General features: G+C 42.3%; 1 protein-coding gene across 6 annotated transcripts in view; it reads left to right on the top strand.

The window, feature by feature from the left end:
• The window catches only part of GRID1 (glutamate ionotropic receptor delta type subunit 1), a 713,795-nt gene that overhangs the window by 604,405 nt on the left and 85,540 nt on the right, over positions 1–23,850 (top strand). For 5 of the 6 annotated variants that reach the window (XM_028729284.2, XM_028729283.2, XM_028729289.2 and 2 more), the window contains exon 9: positions 23,063–23,164. In XM_028729284.2, coding sequence (XP_028585117.2) covers positions 23,063–23,164 — 102 coding nt within the window. The remainder of the gene's footprint in view (positions 1–23,062; positions 23,165–23,850) is intronic. The other variant, XM_028729285.2, reaches the window with a different exon arrangement.

Here is a 23,850-nt window from a genome sequence, read left to right as displayed (position 1 = left end):
AGAAAGGAGGAGGGAGGGGGGAGAAGCAAGTAACCTGTTTTCCTTTTATTTGCCTGCAAGCATGAGGCATTTTTAGCAGTTTGCGGAATTGCAAACAGCCAATAAATATTTCATATCAGAACTTATTTATAAGAACCATTGTTTCTCTCTCTGCAGGCAAGTTTTTCTCCTATTTATTTTTCAGTTATTTCATGTTTATTGTGTTTCTTATGTTAATACACAGCAAAGCTCTCGGTTGGTTTCTGAGTTTGTTTGTTTTTACTAAACAGTACAACTTGGCTGTTATAGGTTTCACTTACAGAAACCCAATTTATCGGCTGCATGCTATTAAAACCGTCACAAGACTTTCGCTGGGTGCCGTTCTAAGAAGAAAGGGCCTTATCAGTTTGTGCATGTGCAGATAATTTAAAAGTGACTTCAGTGAAGGCAGTTGGGGGAAAAGTGACATCAGTCTCAAGGTGCTGCATTATCTGCAGGGATATCTTCAGTCTTCAATTTCACCCAAACTCAGATCCCGTCACAAACTAAACTGGGAAACCTCTGACCTATGGCTGGAACCTATGAGTTACTTGGGGCTGTGCAGGCTCAGATTTGGAGCCCAATTTAGACACAGAAAGGAATAAGCATGTGTAACATCACAGTTCCCATGAATGGCAGGCAATATAAGGCCTTTGATATGGCCCTGGCTGATGTGGCCCTGATATGCAAATTCATCCTTCTGAAGTTGCTTGGTCAACAGAGCTGTATCTTCAACTACAGCTGCCATAGACAAGTTGCAAAGAAGGACAGGGCTCCTGTACGAGGGCATGCCATTTTAGGGGGGGGGGGGTAAAACTTAATCACTGCAAATTTCTTCAGTGAGGGGTCTTAAAAATACATTTTTCCATGTGAGGAATACAAATCTGCTATTATTTTTTGTGATTGGACAACATTTAGCTTGGTAAGTCGATGTTTGATCAAGAAGCACATAAACTGATTTTGGAAAACCAAAGAATTATAATTTTACCTTCTGAAAATGTCAGCTAATGCTAAATAGCAGCAGCAACAACAACAAACAACAACAAACACAACAACAACAACAACAACTGCAGCAGCAGCTGAGCAGCAAGTACTTGACAATCATTTTAATTATTTCTATACAATTTTACACACATTTTACTTACCAAGTAATAGTAAATTATATTAATTTAACCAAAAAGTCTTTTCAATTCCTAAATCATATTACAACTTTTTAGCACCCTCATGTTTGGAATTTGAAAGTTGAAAAATTCAATACAGCTTTCTCCTGTACTTTAATGAAGTAGTAGTTGCTACTGATCACACTCACGACCTTGCCAGTCAGAAAGAAAGAGTCAGATTTTCTGCCAATCTGTAACTGGCGCCAACTGTTCCACTGACAGACTTTTGAAAATAGGAAATGGCAACCATAGCCCTTCCTTTAGTAGCTAAAGTTTTAACTGGTGCACTTCCCCAGGGAAAGGAAAGCAAATATTAAAAGCAAGAACCTACCTATCCAACCAGTTCTCCAGGATGAGAAAAATCTCAGGAGCCAAGCACTAGAAGGACTTAGAATTCAGGAAGGTTAATAAGAATAACAACCATTAAGGAATATCTGTGCAACCTCTTTCATTTGTTGCCCATACAGAATTAATTTGAAAATGAATGCATGTATGTGCTTGTGAATAGGACCATGGTTCTTTGCCTATATGCCACTGAGCTTCCCCTCTCAGTCCTCATATACCTTTATAATACATGTTTTTGAAAAACATGTTTTTACTTACATTTTAAGAACATACAAAATACATCTGAGGTATATACCTGGAGAGCCAGTGTGGTGTAGTGGTTAAGAACGGTGGACTCGTAATCTGGTGAACCGGGTTCGCTTCCCTGCTCCTCCACATGCAGCTGCTGGGTGACCTTGGGCCAGTCACACTTCTCTGAAGTCTCTCAGCCCCACTCACCTCACAGAGTGTTTGTTGTGGGGGAGGAAGGGAAAGGAGAATGTTAGCCGCTTTGAGACTCCTTCGGGTAGTGATAAAGCGGGATATCAAATCCAAACTCTTCAAACTCTTCTTCTTCTTCTGAATGATACAATTAAAGTGCCAGTCAATAAGGATTTCAATTGCTGTTTTTCAGTGCACGTTTACTGGAGGAGGCTTTTGGAACAGAAATGATCTGATACAATGTTTTCTGCTTACACATGCTACATTTAAAAACAAGCCACTTACTGTGCTGCTACAAGTTTTGTAGCCAGTTTGCAACGAGGATTTGTCTCCTTGATGTGCTAAAGCAGTATCTTGAGAAACAAACCCCAAAACAAAATCTCTTCACATAGAAAATTGTATGTCAGGGAAAACATTTCAAATTTAGGATTCTGTCTACTCCTATAGCTGTCAGAATCCACTTGAAAACTGAGATCAAGAACAGTGGCCCAAGAAGACCTTCCAGCTTATTTGACAAAGAGTGCAAGCAAGCTAAAAGCTTTCCTTTTTAAAATGATGTTTTTCCACAAATGAGGATTCCATCATGTAAGCCTATACCTGCAGATGATATAGAATTGAGACACAGATTTACCACCTCAGGGAAGACTAGATCGAAATTGTAAGAATTAAGCAGTATACTTGACCAGTGCTTTCTCACCTGCTAAATTTGGGGTCCCCCTCCTTTTTAAACTGGTTAAATGGAAATGTATGCAAAAAATAATGGTACTTTACTTTTATGCAGTAAATAGGAGACTTTTCTGTTCCCAAAGGCATTGTACTGAAGAGGGACAGAGAATTCAGGCGTTAAAGAATCAGCTTTGCATGACTCTCCAAAAATCAATAAAGATTTTCCCCCAGCATCAGAAATGAAAGTCATTAAGGATGCTTATTAAATTCCTGCTTCAGTTCAGGTGGCCGAGTGTGGCATAGGTAACTCATTACCCCAGAAGGTTTCTAATTCAGAAGCATTTTACCAGCGAGCTACAAAGCAAGTCTATATTAGTGTGCATTAGGGATTTTAGTTATTATGAATTACATTCTTTGAAAATCTCATTTAGAACCAGGAACTGAAATGCTGTTTGAAGACTCGGAGGATTAATTCTTCCTGAACAATAGACTGTCACTGATCACTCTGTAAAGTAATTACGCCAAATTTAATTATTGTACAAGCTCATTGTCAGATAGGTGGAGTGTGCCCAAAAGAGAGTTTGAAAAGGTGCCACAAAAGTGTATGTGCTGGTTTTGGGAGCAAAGGGGGGAAATTACACATGTTTTAATTTAGCACGGCCTAGTACTGGGCTTTTCTAATTAATGCATTGGGTTAGTGGGAGGAAGGGGCTAGTTTGCACATTTTTTTAGTATCAGCAATGTGACAAAACCAAATATAGAACCGGAAAGTTGGAATGGATTGGAGGGGACATGCAGTGTAACCTCCCCATGGGAGAAATTACAATTAATGGGAGTGCATTAAACCTGGTTGAATCATGCCCAGTAATTTTTGCAAAACAGAAAGCACATTTTACCATTGGTAATAGATACCTGTTTAGTTTTAATTTTGTAAAAGTGTCTGCCTTGAATCTCTGCCATTATGTGCACTGGAACTCTTCTGTCTCTGATACTTTTTCCGCTTGCTGTGTACTTTATGCTTATCACAAAATGCCATCTGGATTAATAAAATTGGTTGCGCAGAGAAATAATTTCTGTCTGTTAGTCAAATTTGAATATTGAACTCGTAGCCTTTTTAAAGAGTAGCTGACATTTTTTCTAATTAATAATGCCAGAATACTAAATATGCCTTGAGAAAAGACACCACAAGCCAAAGAATGAAATATTTACATGTGACTTTGTGATACAATGTAGGGTATCCCCACGCCTCTCTTAGAAGGATAAGCGGATAAGCTCAGTAAGCCAATATTGCAAATAATAATGAGCCTGCTGTATAAATAGTGTTGGAAACTGGAGGTTCTGTGTTTTTAAGAGCTAATGAGAATTGAGTAGGATGGTGGTATGTTCTGCTTCCAGAAAACACTCTCTCTCTCTCTCTCTCTCTCACACACACACACACACACACACACACACACACACACACACACACGAATAGAAAAGGGAGGAATACACTTTGGGAAACAGATCCTTAGTTGTTTCCCTAGTAAATTAGAACCATTAAACTGCAACCTTATGGAGATAAGCATGCATACCTTCTTAATATTGCCAAGTAAGTCTAATTTGTTTCACAGAGAACTAATTATCTGCTGGATAAAAAAACAATTCCCTTGCACAATTCCCTATGTTGAACAAAAACAGTTTGTTTGTTTTTTGAAATCTCTGGAAGAGCAGTAAGCTGAGCTGTAAAACTAGAAATCTGCAGTTCAACTGTTACCTCTGCTGCAGACATACTTGGTGGTCATCAGCAAGCCACTCCCTTTCAGCCTCAGTCCACCACCTTGCTATCTGGAAATAATGATCCTGACCTTCCTTGCAGAAAATAATATATTAAAGCACTAAGTGTTGCACGTCCAAATATGTTCTTCCATTCATGGGAAGCCCCCTTGTGTGCGCCAATGGATCTTTGATTCATTTCTGCCTGATTCCCATTTAATACACTGTTTTGTATTAAACAGACTCCCATCCCTCCAGAGCAGATTTTCTGGGAGTGTCGGAAAAATGGCACAATGACAAAAATATCCCTTTGTGCTACCTGCATCTTTTGTGGTAGCTGAGAGGACCCTTTCTGCTGTTGTTGTTGTGGTGGTGGTGGTGAGAAAACAATATTATAAAGAAGCATTTTCACCCCCATCAAATCAGAAAGCTAGGACAGAAGGGACACTTTACAAGCAGAAAAAAACCCCATTACATAAAGGATCACCTTTTCCTGTATGAACTTCTCCAAGCTATATGGTCTTCAGTAGAGGCCCTTCTCCTGTTTCCAAGCAATAGCAGAAAATCATTTGATGGGCATATGAGAATTGGCTTGTTCAGTGGCTGCACCTAGGTTTTGCAGTTGCAATAGTAAGGAAGCCTGTTTGGACTCTGGCTCCCCTTCTACTGGATTTTAATCAGCTGCTGAATACCTTGTTTATTATTGTTGTTGTTGTTGTTAGTTAGGCACCTGGTGCAGAAAGTTAAGAGTACAGAACTACTTTATTAAGGCAGTTCCAGGTGAACCCTTAGGTTTTCCATCTATCTTCTCTTCAGTACCAAACTTCAAAATGTTGCTTAAATTTGAGAGAATTTTAAGAGCAGTTTCTGGTTCACTGTATGGAGCTGCTGACAAGGAAATGTATGAGAAAAACCTGGGTATATAAGAATCGAGTACTAGCAAATATTTGCTTGTACATTGTTAGCTCATGCCAGTGTTCCAGCTATTCTGTTACGATTATGCCAGTTATGGACTTCCGCTTGAGGCGCCACAGAAGATGGCTGAAAATTCCATCGCTCCAGCCCTCATGGGGTAATTAGAGGCTGAGATGGGAGTAATCAGCCTCCCAAAATCTTCCCGGGGGGGGTACAGGAAGACACAGTCTCATCTGCGGATGCCAAACAAACCAGCCCCAAATTTGGAAGGAAGGAGGGGCTGGGGGCACTGGATGCAAAGCCCCCGAGAGAGTCTAACTTTCCTGGATGCTGTCTCTGTGAGCGAATCAAGTTCCATTTCTCAAGATGAAAAATTGGATTTAAGTTTTTGACATGCTTCGAGTGAGGAGGGAGGAATTACTCTGCTAATTAACCCAGCCACTGAGGTGCCAAAAAAGACTGAGTGGAAGAAGGCTTAACATCTAAGGTGGTATGTTGGAATGGAACGAAAGCGGGGGGGGGGGGGGGGAGCCTCTCTTATTATTGTACTTTGCTTTATTATATTATTTGGCAAAAAAAACCAGAAGAACCATTTGCATTATCTATAACAAGCGAGTTTGGAAAGTTTTGTATTTGTTGATATAATATGGCTCTAAAACTATAAAATGTGTGGAAATACTACTACTATATGATTAAGGCTTATGATCTTTGACTTGCTTGGAAGAGGATAAAAGATTCTCCAATTTGTTGACATCAGACTGAAGCAGGATCTCATTAGCCGCTGGAGAGACGTTAAAAAAACCTTGGAGTGTTTCCTGGAATCTATGTGGAAGCTGTGCCGCACTTTTAATTTGGAAATCCGCCATGATCGGAAGTCAAGACCGGGCTGCAGAATTACAAATAGTCATAGGGGGAGGTGAGCCTTTAATATGTCATTATATTTTTGTTTGCAGTTTGATTCGGTAAATCTCCCCTGGAAAGGCTAATGTTTGAAGCAACCGTTCTGGGAAAATTACTGAGCAGACGCTTAGACTTGATTTCATCAGAACTGAGTGAAGATGGCGGCTGCCAGCAGTGAGAAGACTTTTGGATTGATGCGGCAGAAACACCAGCATGCGAGGAGATGCTGTGAACTTATAGAGGGGAATCATAGACATAAAATCCACACAGAAGCACATCATTGTTTGTTTTAACTCGCTTGTGGGAACAACTCAGAAGCTGTGAAAGAATGAAGGTCAACAACAGAAAGAATTAGAGGAAATATCGGAAATGACTATGAAAAGCAGTAGGAGTATGAGATAATTAGAGCCCTCCGAACTTGAAGCATGGGAAGTCCCGTTAAAAATTTATAATTTTGCAGAATATTCAGACTATTTGATATGTATATGTATAATTTGGAATATTTAATGTGATTTGATTGGATTGTTAAAGTAGAAAATTTAATAAAAATGATTTTTAAAAAAGAAATACAATTTTGCCAGTTATGAATTTTCCCTTCGTACTTTTTGTATCCCAAACTGTAGTTGATATTTAGCAGAACAGACTCATTGTGCAGAACCAGCCCTTTCTTCATATCACTTTCTACTTATATACCTTTTATTTTCCTTCAAGTTCCTAGTGATCGCCCAATTTTTTTTTTGTGGGACTGGATTGACTGTATGAATTGCATTTCTCAGATCAAACAATTTGCAAACTATTCACTCACCTAACCAGGCAAGGGTACCCATGCTGAAGACTTGTGAGCGTTCAATATATACTTCTCTTCTATTTGCTGAGTATGGTTTTGCCTTAACATGTAATTTAGACCTTTCAATTGATATAGAGAATCCACATTCATAGGACGGTGATTTGGCTGGGAAAAGCCATAGCATTGATTCATGGCATTATATTTTCCAGTGTGATAAAAGGGCTATGTGATGCTTGATGCACACCAACCATTTTACAGCTATATACTTCTGTTCATTTCCCAGTTGGCTGCTTTGTTATAACTTTGACAGGGGCCATAAGTGTTTGTCAGTTTCTAGCCTGCAACACTGGCATATTCTATCCTCCCCACAGAGGATCACTGGACTGAATCCCAGCATCAGTCTTCTTTTCTTTAACCTTAGTATGTAACCAATATGAAATGTATATTGTATACGTCCTTTCTGGCTATGAGTTTTTCCTCTTGAAGGCATTTTGTTTATCTAATGCCTGAAGAGCTTTCAATGGACTCTAAGGACTAGAATGTTCTTGCTTGGTAGTTTTCGATGGTTGCTGGCTATTAAGTACCTATGGTTTGTCTCTGCAGGGGAGGAGGGAGGAGAGAAACATTTTGGAGTTTGAGCAAAATCCACAGAAATAGAAGTCTGACTTTTTTGGCTGGCTGAGAGTTCTAAGCACCTGCTCTTTGGAAAACTGGTCGTTCTCTGCAGATCAGCATTGCCTATCTGTGTGCTAGCTTACCTCCATTCCACCTCTTTTCTTCAACCTGTTTATTTGAAATTGAACACACCACACACACACACCCATATTTTTCCGTCTATAAGACGCCTCCATGTATAAGATACCCCCTATTTTGGGGGACTCGGATTTAAGAAAATGTGGGAGATGTATAAGACACCCCCTAATTTTTGACTTTATTTTTTCGGGGGGAAACCTGGTCTTATACACAGAAAAATACAGTATATATGTCTCTTCAGCACACTCAACTCACAAGAAAACTGACCCTGTAAAAACTGTTTCCTGGAACTTTGTGGGAAGCCCCGGAACAGTATTTTTGTTAGACAAATGGCCCATATGTTTCCAATATTTTAGGCTTTTGAAGTGATGCATTCTTTTCCAAATGCAAGGTTATAAGTGGAAAAGTGGATTTTGGGGCTTGGTCAAATGTCCCACTCCTTCTCTGGTGAAGCTGCAAGGCGTAAGCCTTTGCTTCTGGGTTTGTTTGTTTTCTAAGTAACTATGGTTTACCATAATGTTCAAACATGGGCAAACTTTGGTTTGCCTGACCTTTAGCTTGGGGTGGGTGCATATATGTGTACAGAGGATACAGGAATGCATTGTCCTGGTGCCTGCACAATATGGCCCCTCTTTGCTTACATCTCTCGTAATGACTGGCATTTTGTTAATAATGCACCATCTTCTCCATTCTGTGCCCTATGGGAAATAAACATAAACTTTTATGACACTATAAATGACTGCCACTACCATATGCGTATCTCAGAATGGATTGTCGTTCTTTGTTGCTTCTTTTACTTATTGTGAATGCTTCTCACTCAAGTTTAAGCTTACATTTTAAGAACTGCCAATGTCCTCCTCTAATTCCTTCTTCTTTTGCCTTCATCAGTGTTTTGTGGTCATTCTTCCTTTAAAGATTGGCATTAATTGGAGCAATTTATTTCACCACAGATGGACACCGGTGTATTTATAACCCTCAGTGTCTCATTATAACAACCTGTGCTTATAACAACCTCTTCTGGTTGACTGCTGTTTCCAATCAGTATGTATTTGATGTCAGCCAATACATTTGTTCAAGCTTCTGTGACCTCCCTAGACATCACTAATGTAACCCAGGGAAAATATTAACCATTTTGAAATGTCATAATGGTTGTTGGTTCCTAATAGCAATATATAATGTACGCCTGCACAGATTGTGATGCACCAAGCTGATTTCATCCTAGTCATATGTGGTGGTCCACCAGGAACTTTATAAAATGGGATTTATTTATTTATTTTGCCGCTTGCCTGGGATTGGGGAGGAAAGGGGGCATGTTTGTCAAATGCATGCTTGCTTGCCTTGATGGCTGCAAGCTGTACAGGTCTGATCTAAGTTAATGTTTTATCATCACCAATGCTCATTGTAGGCAAGAAAGAGCATCACAATTGAAGTCTAGTTGCACAGAACTAGAGAAAGTTTCCTTTACCTGCCAGTGTTTGGAAATTCAGTACAAAACAGGTAGGTTTGAAAATAAAACCAACTTGGAAAGAAAAAATAACAACAGAATGAAATTGTGGGCAGGATTTGAAATCTGAGCAACAGGAAGAAATGATAATATAAGAAATAGAGGAATTAGATGGCATGTGTGATGTAATAGAGGAATATGAATTATGCAGTATATAAAAGGGATGACTATAGAAAACAGCATGGAAGGGAAGGTGGGAAGTCAAATTATAAGAGAAATGTATGTTTGAAGTTTGAAATTAATTGGTTAAAGTAATGAAAACCTAATAAAAATCTTAATAACAAAAAGAAAACCATTATTTTTATTTTTTTTAAAAATCCATTATCTATTTAAATCTTTGTATCCAGCCAAACACACATTCCAGAATCTGTGGCCACAAAGCCTCCAAAATTAAGCAAAGTTCAGTCCCATCTTTTGAGTTGGGTGCATTGAATCACTTGCGACTTCAGGAATTCTTCACTGTGGCTGGATCTTACGTTGCATTATCAGCAATGTTAAATAAATACTTCATTTTGCCAGCATGTGTTCACATAAAGACTTACAGGTCCTTTCTTAACTGATTGTCAGCTGACCTTCTGGAAAGCATGCTCCCATTATGAAGGAAAAAGCACTTCCCAGGAGGACATTGCAAAGTAGTTTATCTGAACTAGCAGTTTAGTAGTTTTTGCAAGCTTATGCAAAGGGTGTGAGGCAGGAGGAGCTGCCTGGTTGGTTGCTGCTGCTCAGTGGAACATGCAAGAGGAAGGTTCAGGCAGGAATAGCACTGGTGTCTGGCTTCCACATGCCATGTGTCTGTCTTGGCTGCTTCCAAGATGCTCTGGAGAGTAGTGAGTGACTGCTTTAGCTTGATCTGTTGTTTTTAGCTGCCTCCATCTCAGTTTATTTTTATTTAAGGTTTGATGAGCTTCTTCTATCGGTATGCATAAATTCCATTTATCAGCTGGTTATCAGCACTGAAGAAAGGAGTGCAATACATCTTTAATAACAAACAAGCAAACAAATTTCAAGTTCAGCACCTTGTGGCTTTTGTTTAGGCTCATCGAGGCATCGGTTGCAGGGAGAAGAATATTAGCACTGTGAGCCTTTGAAATGACACAAGTTGCCTTAGTTTTGTGTGGAGTCATGATCTCATTGCTCTGGGCCATTGTTGTTGTTGTTTTCATCCAGCCAAAAATGTTTAATTATTTAATCAAGTTGATGAATCAATTGATGTGGCTGCCCTATGAATCAGCAGTCTTAAAAAGATTAATCTTTTAGGAGAAATCTATTGAGCAGGATTGAGTTGATGGTGGCAAGGCTAAGATAGATAACCCTGGCTGCAACCGTGGTCCAGTTACATAAATTGTAAAAACAAAACAAAAACCAGTCTTGGTTTTGTGTGTTTGCTTGGGTATGGGTATTGGCCCAGTAACAACAAAGCATGAGGGAAGAGTATCAGTTTTGAGGTTCATTTATCCCCCTCATTCTTGGCACCCAAGGAGTGGAGCTTTAAAAGTTTCTGCTACTGGTTTGTTCTTGCTGCAGTTTCCTCTTTTGACTAAACTTGGGAAGTTGCTTTATATAATCTACAGTTGCTTAACTAGCTAGGATATTGGACTAGGATCGTGGTTCATTTATGTCTGAACTGAGCTTCTGTGTGTTATCTACCAGTAAGAAATGTTTTAAGTAGCCTTTATTTGGATTATTTGTTCATTTATTTACTGCCCTTTTAAACCGCAACTTTACCACATGGTGCCAGGGCAGGGTATGTACATAAAGCAATATACAGTGGTACCTCAGGTTACATACGCTTCAGGTTACAAACGCTTCAGGTTACAGACTCTGCTAACCCAGAAATAGTGCTTCAGGTTAAGAACTTTGCTTCAGGATGAGAACAGAAATCATGCTCTGGCGGTGCGGCGGCAGCAGGAGGCCCCATTAGCTAAAGTGGTGCTTCAGGTTAAGAACAGTTTCAGGTTAAGAACGGACCTCCGGAATGAATTAAGTACTTAACCCGAGGTGCCACTGTATAAACCAGCAAAGTAAATGGATGTTCCTGCAATGTTTCTCTGTTTTAAAAGTATATTATATAGCACATAGACACAATATGTGGGCCACATGTGGCCCCCACAGACCTTTGCTGTGGCTCCCCTCACATTTCCCATGCCTCCCTGCCACCAATTGGCATTTGTGCTCCCCTCAGTGTGGGCCGAGACAGCTATTCATTTGTTCTCCTTTCCCAACACATTTGAATGCAACGCAAGTGATTCCCAAAAAAGAGAAGAACGCATTTCACTGAATTTGGTCTAGGTTAATGATGTATCTTACAGAATGTGACTGCACATAACTTTTTAGAATTTCACCTCCTCTACAATAAAGAATCATAAACTCAGCAGAATAGATTCCTTTTTCTCTCGTAGCAGGAAGCACTATCCATTTTTATGGTATCTCTCTAGCACTGCATTGCATAAATTGTGAACGGTGAAGATTAACAGAGCCTGCCAATCATATCTGGTGGCCTTCCAGATCCTTAAAACCTCATCTCCTCATCCCAGGTTTTGCAGTTCTAGGCCGGCAGCTAAAAAACAGTAATCTAACGGGCTACCAATAAATGGCTTGTGCCCTATGTTCAGCTTGGTGGGTCGTACTGTGTAAGCCTTTATAGAAAATGTGAACTTTCATTGCCATTAATTCAAGATGAAGCTGAATATTTTGTTAAGGCTATATTTTAATCAAGTTGAAGGGGGTCCTGAATTGGGGATGAGCTAAACACTGGATTTTTAGTGTCTCCTATCTGGACCCATTTTGGAACAGTTTCCAGTCTGTATACCATAGGTTCAGTTTTAATCTGAAATGGGTCAGTATCATAGCTGTCAACTGTCCCTTATTTGGCGGGAAACTCCCTTATCCCAGTGCCGTGTCACGCTGCTGTCCCTTATTGATGATGTTCCTTAAATTTCCCGGGTTTCAAAGGAAGCAGCTCCTCTCCCTCTCTCCCTGCCAGCCAGGGAGGAGGGAGGCTCCAACAGTGTTGCTTGGCTGCCTGGCCTGCCCCCCTCCGGCCTCCTCTCACCAGCCTCGGCCCCCGGGAGCCCCTCCTTGCTGGGACTGGCAGGAGCCTCGGGCCCTTCCGCCGCCATCCTCCTTGTGGCCGCAGAACTGAGCGTCTCTGCCTGGGGCCTCCCCTCTGCCCATCGCCGCCGCTCCCGCTAGGCCATACTGCGGCTTCGCCGCCGAAGGACCCAGATAAGATGGGCAGTCTGGCGCGGCCTATGAATTGCTGAGGAGCCTTGAGAGGAGAGCGAGGCAACCATAGAGAAAGCAGTTCAGAGAGAGGTGGCAGAGGCGGAGGCGTGGGCAGGTGTTCCAAGGGCTAACCATAGAGGGGGGGGAGCGGAGGGAGGACCGCAAGCACTTTTCTCATAGATTTGTAGTGGTAGACTAGCATAGATGGTCTGATCTGCAGGTTTACTTCGGGTGATATTCCCCCCCCTTCCTCCCGCCCCGCCTGATGGAACTGAGAGCTGCAGATGGAGCATGAGAGAAAAGATACAGAACTGCAGCAGCATCTTCATAGCTTGGACTTCGTTTTGCGCGAAAAGTGGTTGCTGCTTGTAGTTATTTAATTGCAGTGTTTCATAAGCTGGTGTCTTGAGAAGCAACCTCTGGAAACGAAGGGCTAAAAACCGGCGCTGCTCTCCCAAATTATCTGGTCCCTTTTAACTTTGTATTTCAGCTGGTTGACTAAAATCCCTTATTTTGGCTGCTGATCCCTTATTTTCGAGGCTGCTGGTTCCTTATTTTCAAATCTGTAAGTTGACAGCTATGGTCAGTATATGCCTCTGTTTCTTTCTCCTTCCCTGCCAGCACCACCTTACTTAATGTGAGCAAACTTGTTTTCTACTGCTCTTGAGGCTAGAACTCAAACCAATGGCTTCAAGTTATAAGAGAGGAGATTCCGACTAAAGGTTCAGGAAGAACATTCTGATAGTAAGAGCTGTTTAACAGTGGGATGGACTACCTCAGAAGGTTGCAGACTCTCCTTCCTTGGAGGTTTTAAAGCAGAAGTTGGGTGGACATCTGGCATGGATACTTTAGTTGAGATTCCTCATTGCAGGGGGTCAGACTAGATGACCCTCTAGGTCCCTTCCAACTCTACAATTCTATGATTTTATGAATGTTGCATCAGGGACCACAGTCACAATAATGTTGCACAGACCCATTGCATAATTCCCTAGCTGCAGAGAGCTATATTTTCTATGATCCTAGCTTCCTTGGACACTTCACCAGAAAGCTCATCTCCCTCTACAAATATATTGTGTGTGTGTGTGTGTGTTTCTGAACCATGACGCTGCCACAAGGTGTACCCCAGAACATTATTTTTTTTGTTCTGCATGCATTGTAGTTCCCTGATAGTAAATATCTGTGCAATATTGTTTTTAGAACAAGATGCTCATATTCTCATGATTAAGATTTCATGAGCAAAAGTTGTTGCGTGTCGAGGTCCCCAGGTCCACCCCAATAACTCACACATCACACAGAATTTTTGTTTAAGGTTTTTGGCATAATTTTGGCCACAACTTTATTAAAATACAAATTTGTGAGTGGTTGCTTAGGCATTGGTTGCGACTATCTGCCCCCACCATGGGGGACAGACTGACATTCCACACAATGCGAAAGTCAGAATGGGGGAATACACTTGGGGGTTACGCGGAGCAGGGAATCTGCCCTCACCCCAAATGCAACCAGGAGCTCATTGCTATGGCCCGAGCCCCCTTGACAGAGTGGACAAGCAATAGTTAGCCCCCAATTCCTTTAACGGAATCCCTTGCAGCAGCAGCATTAGAGGGGCAGGCACAGCCAATCCATGCCCCTCAACCAACCAAACCATAAACCAATGCCTAACCGCAACATTACAAGTTGTGATGATTTGCTACGCAGTAGGCAAAAACCAAATGGCCCCAGCCAATCAGCCAGATGGACAAAATTCCTACCAGGCCCCCGCTCCAAAGCAGATGACCCCATGACAGGCATAGCAAGGTCAAAGCGAACAACCCTATTCTAGGGAGGGAGGGACGGGCAATCCGCTGCACGGGCGAAAAGAGGAAGCCCTAGCTTCATGCAAGGAGTTTTAGCATTTCTGGCTGTCAATCAATAAATGGCAACATTAATTTCTTCCCAGCAACAAGGGAAGCCCCAATCGCATCAGTGGCCAACGATCAGTTAGCCCGCCCCCAACTTTGGAGTGTCCTGGCGGCCCCCACCGCAACACGTGCTCTCCATGAAGGAGAACACGCTAAACCCATTACCAAAATTTAGATACCACCTACCCCTTCCTCCACCCCTCCCCTGAATTTGAATTCTGTGATTGTATTGGGAAGGCAATGAAGTTTGTCTAGAATGATTTGTTCAATATAAAATCATGCTGTTTAATCTTCATACTTCCATTATTCTGTAGTGGTGGTTTATTATCCATTATATGACACCGTTAATTTGTATGGCACTTTACCAGCAGAAGTCACATTTATCGACTGGAAGGAACAACCGAAACCTATTTTAACAAGTTGATTGGATATGCTCTGAACTCTGGAAGTTGGCTGCCCTAGTTGCGTATATGTACGGAGGAAGGAATTTTCAGGATTGACATTCATGAACTCATCTCTGCATCAGAAGGGGCCAGGGCCAGGTACATTTCAGATTGGCTAGGATGCAATGCCATCTCAAACCAAATCATTGTTGTGTTGTGACTGGCCCAGGATACAAGTCAAAGATAAGCAATGTTTTAGATAATTAACAGCAGAGATGAGCAGAACCTCTCGGCTCCACTGTGCAGAAGGTAGAACAAAATCATTCATTCTGTCAAGGTGCTGGAGTGGGTTGTGGAATCCAGAATTGCATTTACAATCAATTTAGCAGCAGGGGGGGAGCATTTTTACTAGGCTTCCCTCCTGGGATGCAAAAGTACAGAATTCGGTATATTCCAAGTCACATCCAAAATGTTTCCAAGTGCTTTGCTTGCTTATATATTGTGCTTATACTCCGCCTTTCCTTTAAGATCAAAGCAGCATACATAACTTTTCCCTTTCCCATTTTATCCTCAGCGACACTGTGAGCTAGGTTAGGCTGAGAGACAGTGACAGGCCTATGATCCAAATAATGTGCAAGCTTTTGAGATTTCCAGAACTCTTCCTTAGGCTAAATGATAAAAGTACTTTAGCCACATTATCAGGGAATTCGAAACTGGAGGAAGACCATCTTAGACAACTTAAAGGTGGGACTTTACTCCCTGAGTGAGCATTTTCTTCAGCCACAAGCTAAAGCTGGCCAATCTGCAGGGGCATAGGAAGGGGTGTGGGGTGTGGCCCACCCCAGGTGTCATCCCTGAGGGGGTGACAAAATGGCACACCGTGGGGGGTGGGGTGGCACTTACTGTGGGGAATGGCCTTGCAGTGTGCCTGAGCCACGCTCCTCTCCTGGGAGTGACACAGTGGCTTGGGGCCCCACACTGCCCGAAACGGCAACATGGGGCTTGTGTCCACCAGGTGGACTCCATGGGCAGCTCGCCGGCTGTGCCCCTGGGCGGATCGCCATGCTGCCCCCCCCCCCAGGTGGATCACCGTGCCACCCCCATGGGTGGCTTGCCACGGTGACCCCTGGGGGCAGCTCATCCCACCTCCGTGGGCGATTCTCCTCACTCCGTGAGAGGCTCGCCCCGCTCCACCGCTATGGGTGCCAGGGCAGCTAGCTACACCCCTGCCAATCTGGCTTATAGTATCATAGAATGGTAGAGCTGGAAGGGTCCCTGAGGATCATCTAGTCCAACCCCCTGCAATGCAGGAATATGCAGCTGTTCCGTATGGGGATTGAACCTGCGACCTTGGTATTATCAGCATCATGCTCTAACCAACTTTCTTTTTGTTACATAGCACACCTAAAACGAATCTCTACTTATTTTAATGTAAGGAATGCCTATTTCTCTTGGCCGCCTACCAAGAAACCTGTGTGTTTCTTCTAAGGATGGAAACAGATCTGAGTAACATCTGTATTTCCAGAGACGGGGAATCAGCCATTATGCTTTTCTTTGTGCCAAGAGGCTTTAGTACAATCTGAATCTGGATAGCAACCTTTAAAAAGTTTCATTTGGATGTCTGCTATTGCCTCCCCCACTCAGCCTTAAAATTCTTTCCAGATGCAGACATAGGTGGCTTGGTCAGTAGCGAGACAGGAAGTAAAATATAACTGCCTATATAGTTATTTCTCCCCTAATTGAACCTATATGCATATTTGATAGCTGAAGCTGCACACTAAACTGGCAACAGAGCTAATCCAATACTTTCCCCTACAATATGGATACAGATTATGTTTATCCTCGGAATATTGACATTCCAGTTACAAGGATTACCTCACTATGGATGTTAAAAGAGCAGACAACATATTTAACACAAATATGTTACAAAATGAAATCAATACCCAATGAAAGTTTAAAAGAAAATCCATTGAAACAATCTGCCACAGTAAACAGTACAACACAAATATAAGAATTGCATATGTAAGCAGGATTCTTTCTGTCTAGTTTAAGTTAATATTTCACCTGTGATTAGACCAAGGGGAAGTTGCAGGAAATTCTCCAATAGCTTGTTTTGGTATAACCAGAAGCACAACCATTTTCTTCTGCTCATTAGTCAAGAGATTGGAAGAAAGCATGAAAGTTTATTTAATGAGTGCGTTGCTTAATCCTGACTAATCTAATTGGTGACTTTCTGAATGTGAATGATGTAAAATGGATTGTACAATAAATGACACCTTTAAATATTCCGGTTTACCTTCCCCAAAGAAAATTCCATGTACCATTCAAAAATTACAAAATGAGACTACTGCCTTAAACTTCCTGAAAATATCCTTATGCCAAGGCTATCCACAGTTCTTGTCATTCTGATTTTCTTATATCAAAACTCTGATATTATTTGTCCTAAAGCATTGACTCTGTCCCTCTTTGTGCATGGGTCAATTCCTCTGGTTATGTACATGCCGTTTTCTCATTTAACTCACCTGGTGAATTATTTAGCTATTGAAACTGCTGTTTATTAAGTGACTTAACAAATAAAATAAAATAAAATATTGGGCTATGGGATCTGAGGGAGCCAACTTCACAATTCCGTAAATCAAGAATTTAAAAATAAATGAAATAAACTGGATTGCCTTGGCAGATATATTTTCTGGGGACCAACAGATTTGTTCTATAACTGGCTGATCCCTGTGAGCAGTTGTTTGTCATCATCAGATTTAGGAGCTGTTATCTCTTGCTTTATTTTATATATAAATTTCTACAGATTTAGAAGCTGTTATCTCTCGCATCAGTTGATGACTGTTGTGTAACCTCTGGCTCTGAGAGTCCTGGAAGAAGGTATAGCTAATTTCTGAAAGGAATGAGGATTGTACAAGTCTTATCAAACAGCAGCAGGACTCATTTGGTTTAACCATGCTGGAAGTTAGTTTTTCAGGCACTGATCTTGACAGGTCAGCTGTCAAAAACGGGTGTCTGTATCCATAAATTCATCGATCCTACAGAATGCATTCCTGCCTCCCAGAACAAGTGCAACTCAGAATCGACACATTTGTGAACAAATGGGATGGTTAGGGGCCTAGAGAATCGGGGGGGGGGGGAGTCTTTTTGGTAAAAGGCTTTCTTCATGTCCTGTTATTAACCTTATCTGCATCATTATTGTTTTTGAATGCAGTGTAGAATTTTACCCTTGCATACAAAAAAGATTTTTATGTGCTGGCTGGTATGAAATAAAAGGAAACTATAAGCATGCCTTAGAGAAATTCTCCTCCTCTTTGGACTGTTTAATATGCAAGAAGCAAATTGTAGCTCTTTTTCTTTTTCTTTTTTTGAGTCAAACATAATAGAAAATCTTACTTATGCTGGCTGATTTCCAGAATTCCCTGGCCTTGGTGCTGAATTTATTCAGATTTCTTCAAAGGTAACAAATACTTGAAGGGACGCGGGTGGCACTGTGGGTTAAACCACAGAGCCTAGGACTTGCTGATCAGAAGGTCGGCGGTTCGAATCCCCGCAATGGGGTGAGCTCCCGTTGCTCGGTCCCAGCTCCTGCCAACCTAGCAGTTTGAAAGCACGCCCAAAAGTGCAAGTAGATAAATAGGTACCACTCCGGCAGGAAGGTAAACGGCATTTCCGTGCACTGCTCTGGTTCGCCAGAAGCGGCTTAGTTATGCTGGCCACATGACCTGGAAGCTGTACGCCGGCTCCCTTGGCCTATAGAGTGAGATGAGCACGCAACCCCAGAGTCGGTCATGACTGGACCTAAAGGTCCCTTTACCTTTACCTTTAACAAATACTTAGCCTTAAAGAGAAAGGTCCCAAGCCATCCAAAGTAAGTAACAACTACCTTTTTATTGATTTCAATGAGACTTAGTCATTATTAAATTTAATAAGATCAAAAGATTTTGTGTGTTAGATGACTCCTGACCGCAATACCTCAAGGACCGCCTCTACCCTTATGAACCGACCCTGCACAGTTTGACCGAACTGACCCTCCCACTGGTTAGATTTGTATTCATACAATCATAGAATTGTAGAGTTGGAAGGGACCCCAAGGGTCTTCTAGTCCAGCCCCTTGCAATGCAGGAATCATATATAAAGCATCCATGACAGATGGCCATCCAGCTTTGCCTAAAAGCCTCTAGGCAAGAGAGCCCACCACCTTCCTAGAAAGTCCCTTCTGCTGTGAAACAGCTCTCTGTCAGTAAGTCCTTTCTTATGTTTAGCTGAAATCTCCTTTTCTGTAGCTTGAATTTTTATCATTTGATCATACTCTGTCAAAGCATTCCTGCCATAATTCTTGCACACAACAGATTCTTAATATTCCTTTAAAAAAATAAATTTACATCCTGTATTTCAGAAAATGTCTCACAACGTGGCAAACGATGATATGTAAACCATTCCAATAAAACACAGAAAACCATTAAAAAAAATACTCAGAGGTAAAACACAAGGAATCAACAACTGACGAAACTAGCAACCAGCCCTAGATTACTAAAACCTAGCCGAGCTCATCAGTATAAAAGAGACATCAATAGTTTTCAGTAATGTGAAGATTGCTTCTAAATTTTATGGATACTTTCTGCACTGGTGGCTAGCTCTGTCTCTGTGGCTTCTAATACCAAATAATGGAAATTGCGGGAGCTGAGAATGCTCCTGTGCTTAGATCCTGTTTGCTGGCTTTCCACAGGCAGCTTATTGGCCATTGTCCGAACAGGATGCTGGACTCAACTGCTGTTCCAGCAGACTCTTCTTAAAGTACCAAGATGTTAATCAGGGAGGTTCAAGGGAAGAAAATGTGTTGAGAAATAGGGCTTTGTATTCCCTGATAACACATTTCTAGTTGTTGGGGTCTTGGCTGACCATAATTGGGCTCTTCCAACCCCCCACCATTAGATCACAATGGTCAATCCATCTCCTTTAAATAGGCAGGGTCATCATTAGGTCACAATGGCCAGTCCTTCTCCTTCAAGTAGGTCTCATCATCATTAGCTCACAATGCACAACTTGTCTCCTTCAGGTAGACAGTGTCATCATTAATGGTCATCATTAGGTAACAGTGGCCAGCTTTGTTCTAAGAAGGCAGCATCAGCAATCAGGCGCATTGGTCTCTCTCTGCCTCACTGAAGCTGGCAGAAGCACAATGACCCCTCATTTCTCTCTGAGGCAGTCAGAAGTCTTTGGGAAACAGCAGCTCTTACTTTCTTCTGTACTCCACCACATTAGTATTTCATATCTAAAACTAAGGAAGAGTCACAGGTAAGGCTGTTCCTGTTGTCTTTTCAGCACCTATTGAAGACCTTCCAGGAGTCTTTTTAAGTGGAGATTTTTATCCCATGCTGTATCTGTATGGGATTTCAATTTTTTTTTACCCATGAAAGTGTTTTTAATCGTTATAACTCTTTTTGTATATGAAATTCCGTAATTCTTGTTATCACTGACATGGGAAGCGATTCGTTATTGGAATTAAATATATACATTAGAGAGAGAGAGAAATTGCCACCACAGGGACATAACGTCAGTGGCTGGTGCAGAGAGGGTTGAAAGAATGTACACAGGAGACTGGTATTGGGCTGAATTAGGCCATAGCTTTATTGATTACAGGAAAGAGTAGGTTTGGCTAAGGCATTGCACATGTATCCAGCATCAGGCAGCTCGCCTGCTACCTAATAGGAACCCAGTGAGGTTGACTCTGTGCTGGGGAGCCACCTCTGACATGGATTGGGTGCAATGACCCTGCATAGGCCACCATTGGGAGAGGTATATTGGCCCATTGGTCCCTCTGTGGAATCCCAGACAGATTCACTCCTCCTGAACCCCTCTAATGGGGTATCCCCACAACTAAGGATCCAGCCCAATGCCTTATCCGCTATGAGGTAGGCAAAAACCTGCAAGCCGGCCAATTTGCTTGCAGGGAAAAAATCCTCACTGTTCCCAGATACCAAGTAAACCATAGTAAGGTGCACATGCCAAATTTCCAGCTCCCCACTGGGTGGACCTTTAATAGTCTGGGTGAGTGGGTGGAAAATCCTGCAACATTGAGCAAACAGGGAGAGCTCCACTTGGCTGCTCTCTTAAATATACCCCTACTTGGATTGGCCTAGCGACCAAGGAATGGAAGGTCCAGCGTAGTCAAAGGTGGGTGGCACCAGGTGGCCAACATCACACAAGATGACGATGGCCTCCCTGGACCATCCACAGATGTGCCATATTGTCAGAATGAGTGGAGTTGGGATGTGATGTGATTTGGGAAACAAATGCTGGAAGGAACAATCTGCCAGGCACTTTATGCCCAGAATCAGTGGCAGACAGGATCTTAAAGCAACCTTCCCTTATATTAATAGCTTTCACTGCGTCCTCTTCTCAGTGCCCCTGAATATGATTGCCAAGTTGTGGCACCCTTGAACAAAACCCAGTGGCAGGGTTTTGTCACGAAGTGTCACAGTGCTGCCTGATGTGTTTGCAATGCCAACTGGCCAGCAGGGACATCAGGCATCAGGGTTCTTGTTTTTCCTATCCCCTCTGGCTTCACTTGCTGTGTTGTTTTGTGTCCCAGCATTACGGCAGCCAATGTGAGACAATGCGGATGCTGAGGTTTGTTTGCTTCATTTTTATTTTAGTGAACGTGCTGGAAAGGAAATTGACTGATTTTACAGAAACCACATGCATACCCCTAATGACTGCTACAGAATGCAGTTTTAAGTTTTGTAAGTCATAAGTGCTTAAGGGTGATCAGGGCTGGCCCAGGACATTTTTCTGCTAGAGGCAAAACACAAAATGCCACTCCCACCTCTGCTACATGCCTGCATGCCAAAGAACACCCACTGTACATCTTTTTGGCATGTGCTCACTGCTGCATGCACACACAAACTGCCACCTAGGCACATGGTGGAGAAGGTGGCGATGGCAAGTGGCATGGAGACTGGATCTGCTGTCCCACCAAGCTTTCTGGAGCCCACTGCCCTGAGGCGACTGCCTCACCTTGCCTCATGTGTGGGCCGGCCCTGAAGGTGATCATAGGATCCAGAATTTGTGTACTGTTAAAAATGAAGAAAAAAAGTTACTTCCAGACTTTGGTAATAAGCTTATATCTACATCTGAGATCACGGAACAGTGACTCTCCTCTCATCACATTAAGACAAGGATCTGACCAAGTCTGTGGCTTTTTCTCAAAGTGGGAGGAGTTTCCGCCTTTGTTATCTTTGAAACATGTGTGCCATTTACTGCGGCAGGCCATTAGGTTTGATGGACTTTTCTTTATGATGTTGTTCTGTGCGACTATAGTTTTAAGTTTTGCAATAATTCAGCTTGCTTAATTTATCAGGTTGGTACAATGTTCCACGTGGTTCATATCCCTAATGGCGCCTTTGCTACCACTGCGCCATGGTGCTTCGACAGCTATTACCACCCAATGCCTTTAGCTTTTCAGAGGGCTCAACCCATCCCAAAACTCTGCTCAGGGAGCCCGCACCTTGCCGCCACTCTGCTCAAGAAGCCGATGAGCCTCTCTCTGGTTCCTCTCCTCCGATGATGTCCCTCAATGCTCTGGGGCTGACTGCGCGGCTGGCGGCAGCTCCGGCCCCTCTTTTGTTCTTCATGAGCAGACCGGAGTGAAGCCTGCTCCAACTCAGTCTGCTCCAGTTGCCCTGCCCCCCCAGGCCACTACACATAGATCAAAATTTGAATCTGGGTTTGGTGGGAACCCAGAAGGCCCCACCATAGCCAGGGGAATGGAGCAATGGTTGGCAAGACAGTGTGGCTGCAGGAGGACGGGGAAGCCATGCACCGGGCCACAAATGTCGCCCATTGCTGAACTGGGTGAACTGCCATTAATGTCTTAGCATGCATGATTAAACAGAGTATGCATTACAGTCCAGATTTGTGGTGTCAGATACCTGTTTCAGATGCTTCAAACCAACACTGATTCAAGTAGAACCAGAAATGCAAAAATGCCCGGAGATGAATGTGCATAATTATGGGAGCAGAACTCCTAGGCAACCATTTTGATAAAGAGACAAACAATTTGCTGTAGTCTAAAGATGTACAAAAATGATCTATAGGAACGAATGTTTTGAAATACTGTAATACAGGCGGCCAATGTTCTTGTGCAACCCATTTAAAGCTCTGTAATTATGATCATAAAATTGTTTGGATAATAGAACATTTCGTTCTTCTGCTCTCTCAGCCTTTTCTGTATTTTCACGCATCTTTCTCGTCTAACTCCTCTTTGAAGTATTTTATGCAAAGATTACAAATGTATTATTTCCTCTTCATATTTGTTGTGTTATTTCCATTTGCAGTTGGCAACATGGGACTCTGAGAAGGGGCTGAACGGCAGTCTGCAGGAACGGCGCTTGGGCAGTGACTTGCAAGGATTAACACTGAAAGTGGTGACTGTCTTGGTATGACCATATTTGAGTTGAGGAAGCAAAATGCTCAGAAATGTTACTTGCTAGTCTCTCTCTCTCTCTCTCCCTCTCTCTCTCCCTCCCTCTCCCTCTCTCCCTCCCTCCCTCCCTCTCCTTCCTTCCTTCCTTAACCCATCTTTTATTTCCCCCACACATACACTTTAAAGGTTTTGTTCAGTTCTCTTGTCACCTGCAGCACATTATGCATGGTATTGTCTAATCAGGAAAGCAGCCATGAGAATTTCCATTTTTGCAGATTCTCCACTGCAAGGGCCATGTGAAACTAGAGTTTATGAATGTTGTGTCAAGGTATCAAAATGTTACTTATGTATTGCCTTTTTATACCACCTTTCTGCCAAGGCACCCAAGTTGATTTGCAATTTAAAATACTAAAAAAAAAAAAAAAAAAGGTGCATAGAATAAAGAGCAGGCCATTGACAATCAATTGATGAACACAGGAAACAGTCAGAACACTGGTCCATCTAGCTCATAATTCTTTGTGGTCTCCCATATTCCATTGCAGTACAGTATGGTACTTATGTAACACTTAGAGCTAATAAATATATACTAGTAGGGGGTGCCCCCCTGCTCACTTTGCTTGCCATGCTTGCTCTCCCTGCCTCAATTTTACATTGCCCAGGGTTTCCCTCTCTCTATTTAAGGTGGGAGAACTGGAGATT

This window comes from Podarcis muralis, chromosome 6, assembly GCF_964188315.1.
Source record: "Podarcis muralis chromosome 6, rPodMur119.hap1.1, whole genome shotgun sequence".
NCBI lineage: Eukaryota > Metazoa > Chordata > Lepidosauria > Squamata > Lacertidae > Podarcis > Podarcis muralis.
The sequence above is the reverse complement of the archived record's forward strand: the minus strand, read 5'-3'. Positions and strand labels throughout refer to the sequence as shown.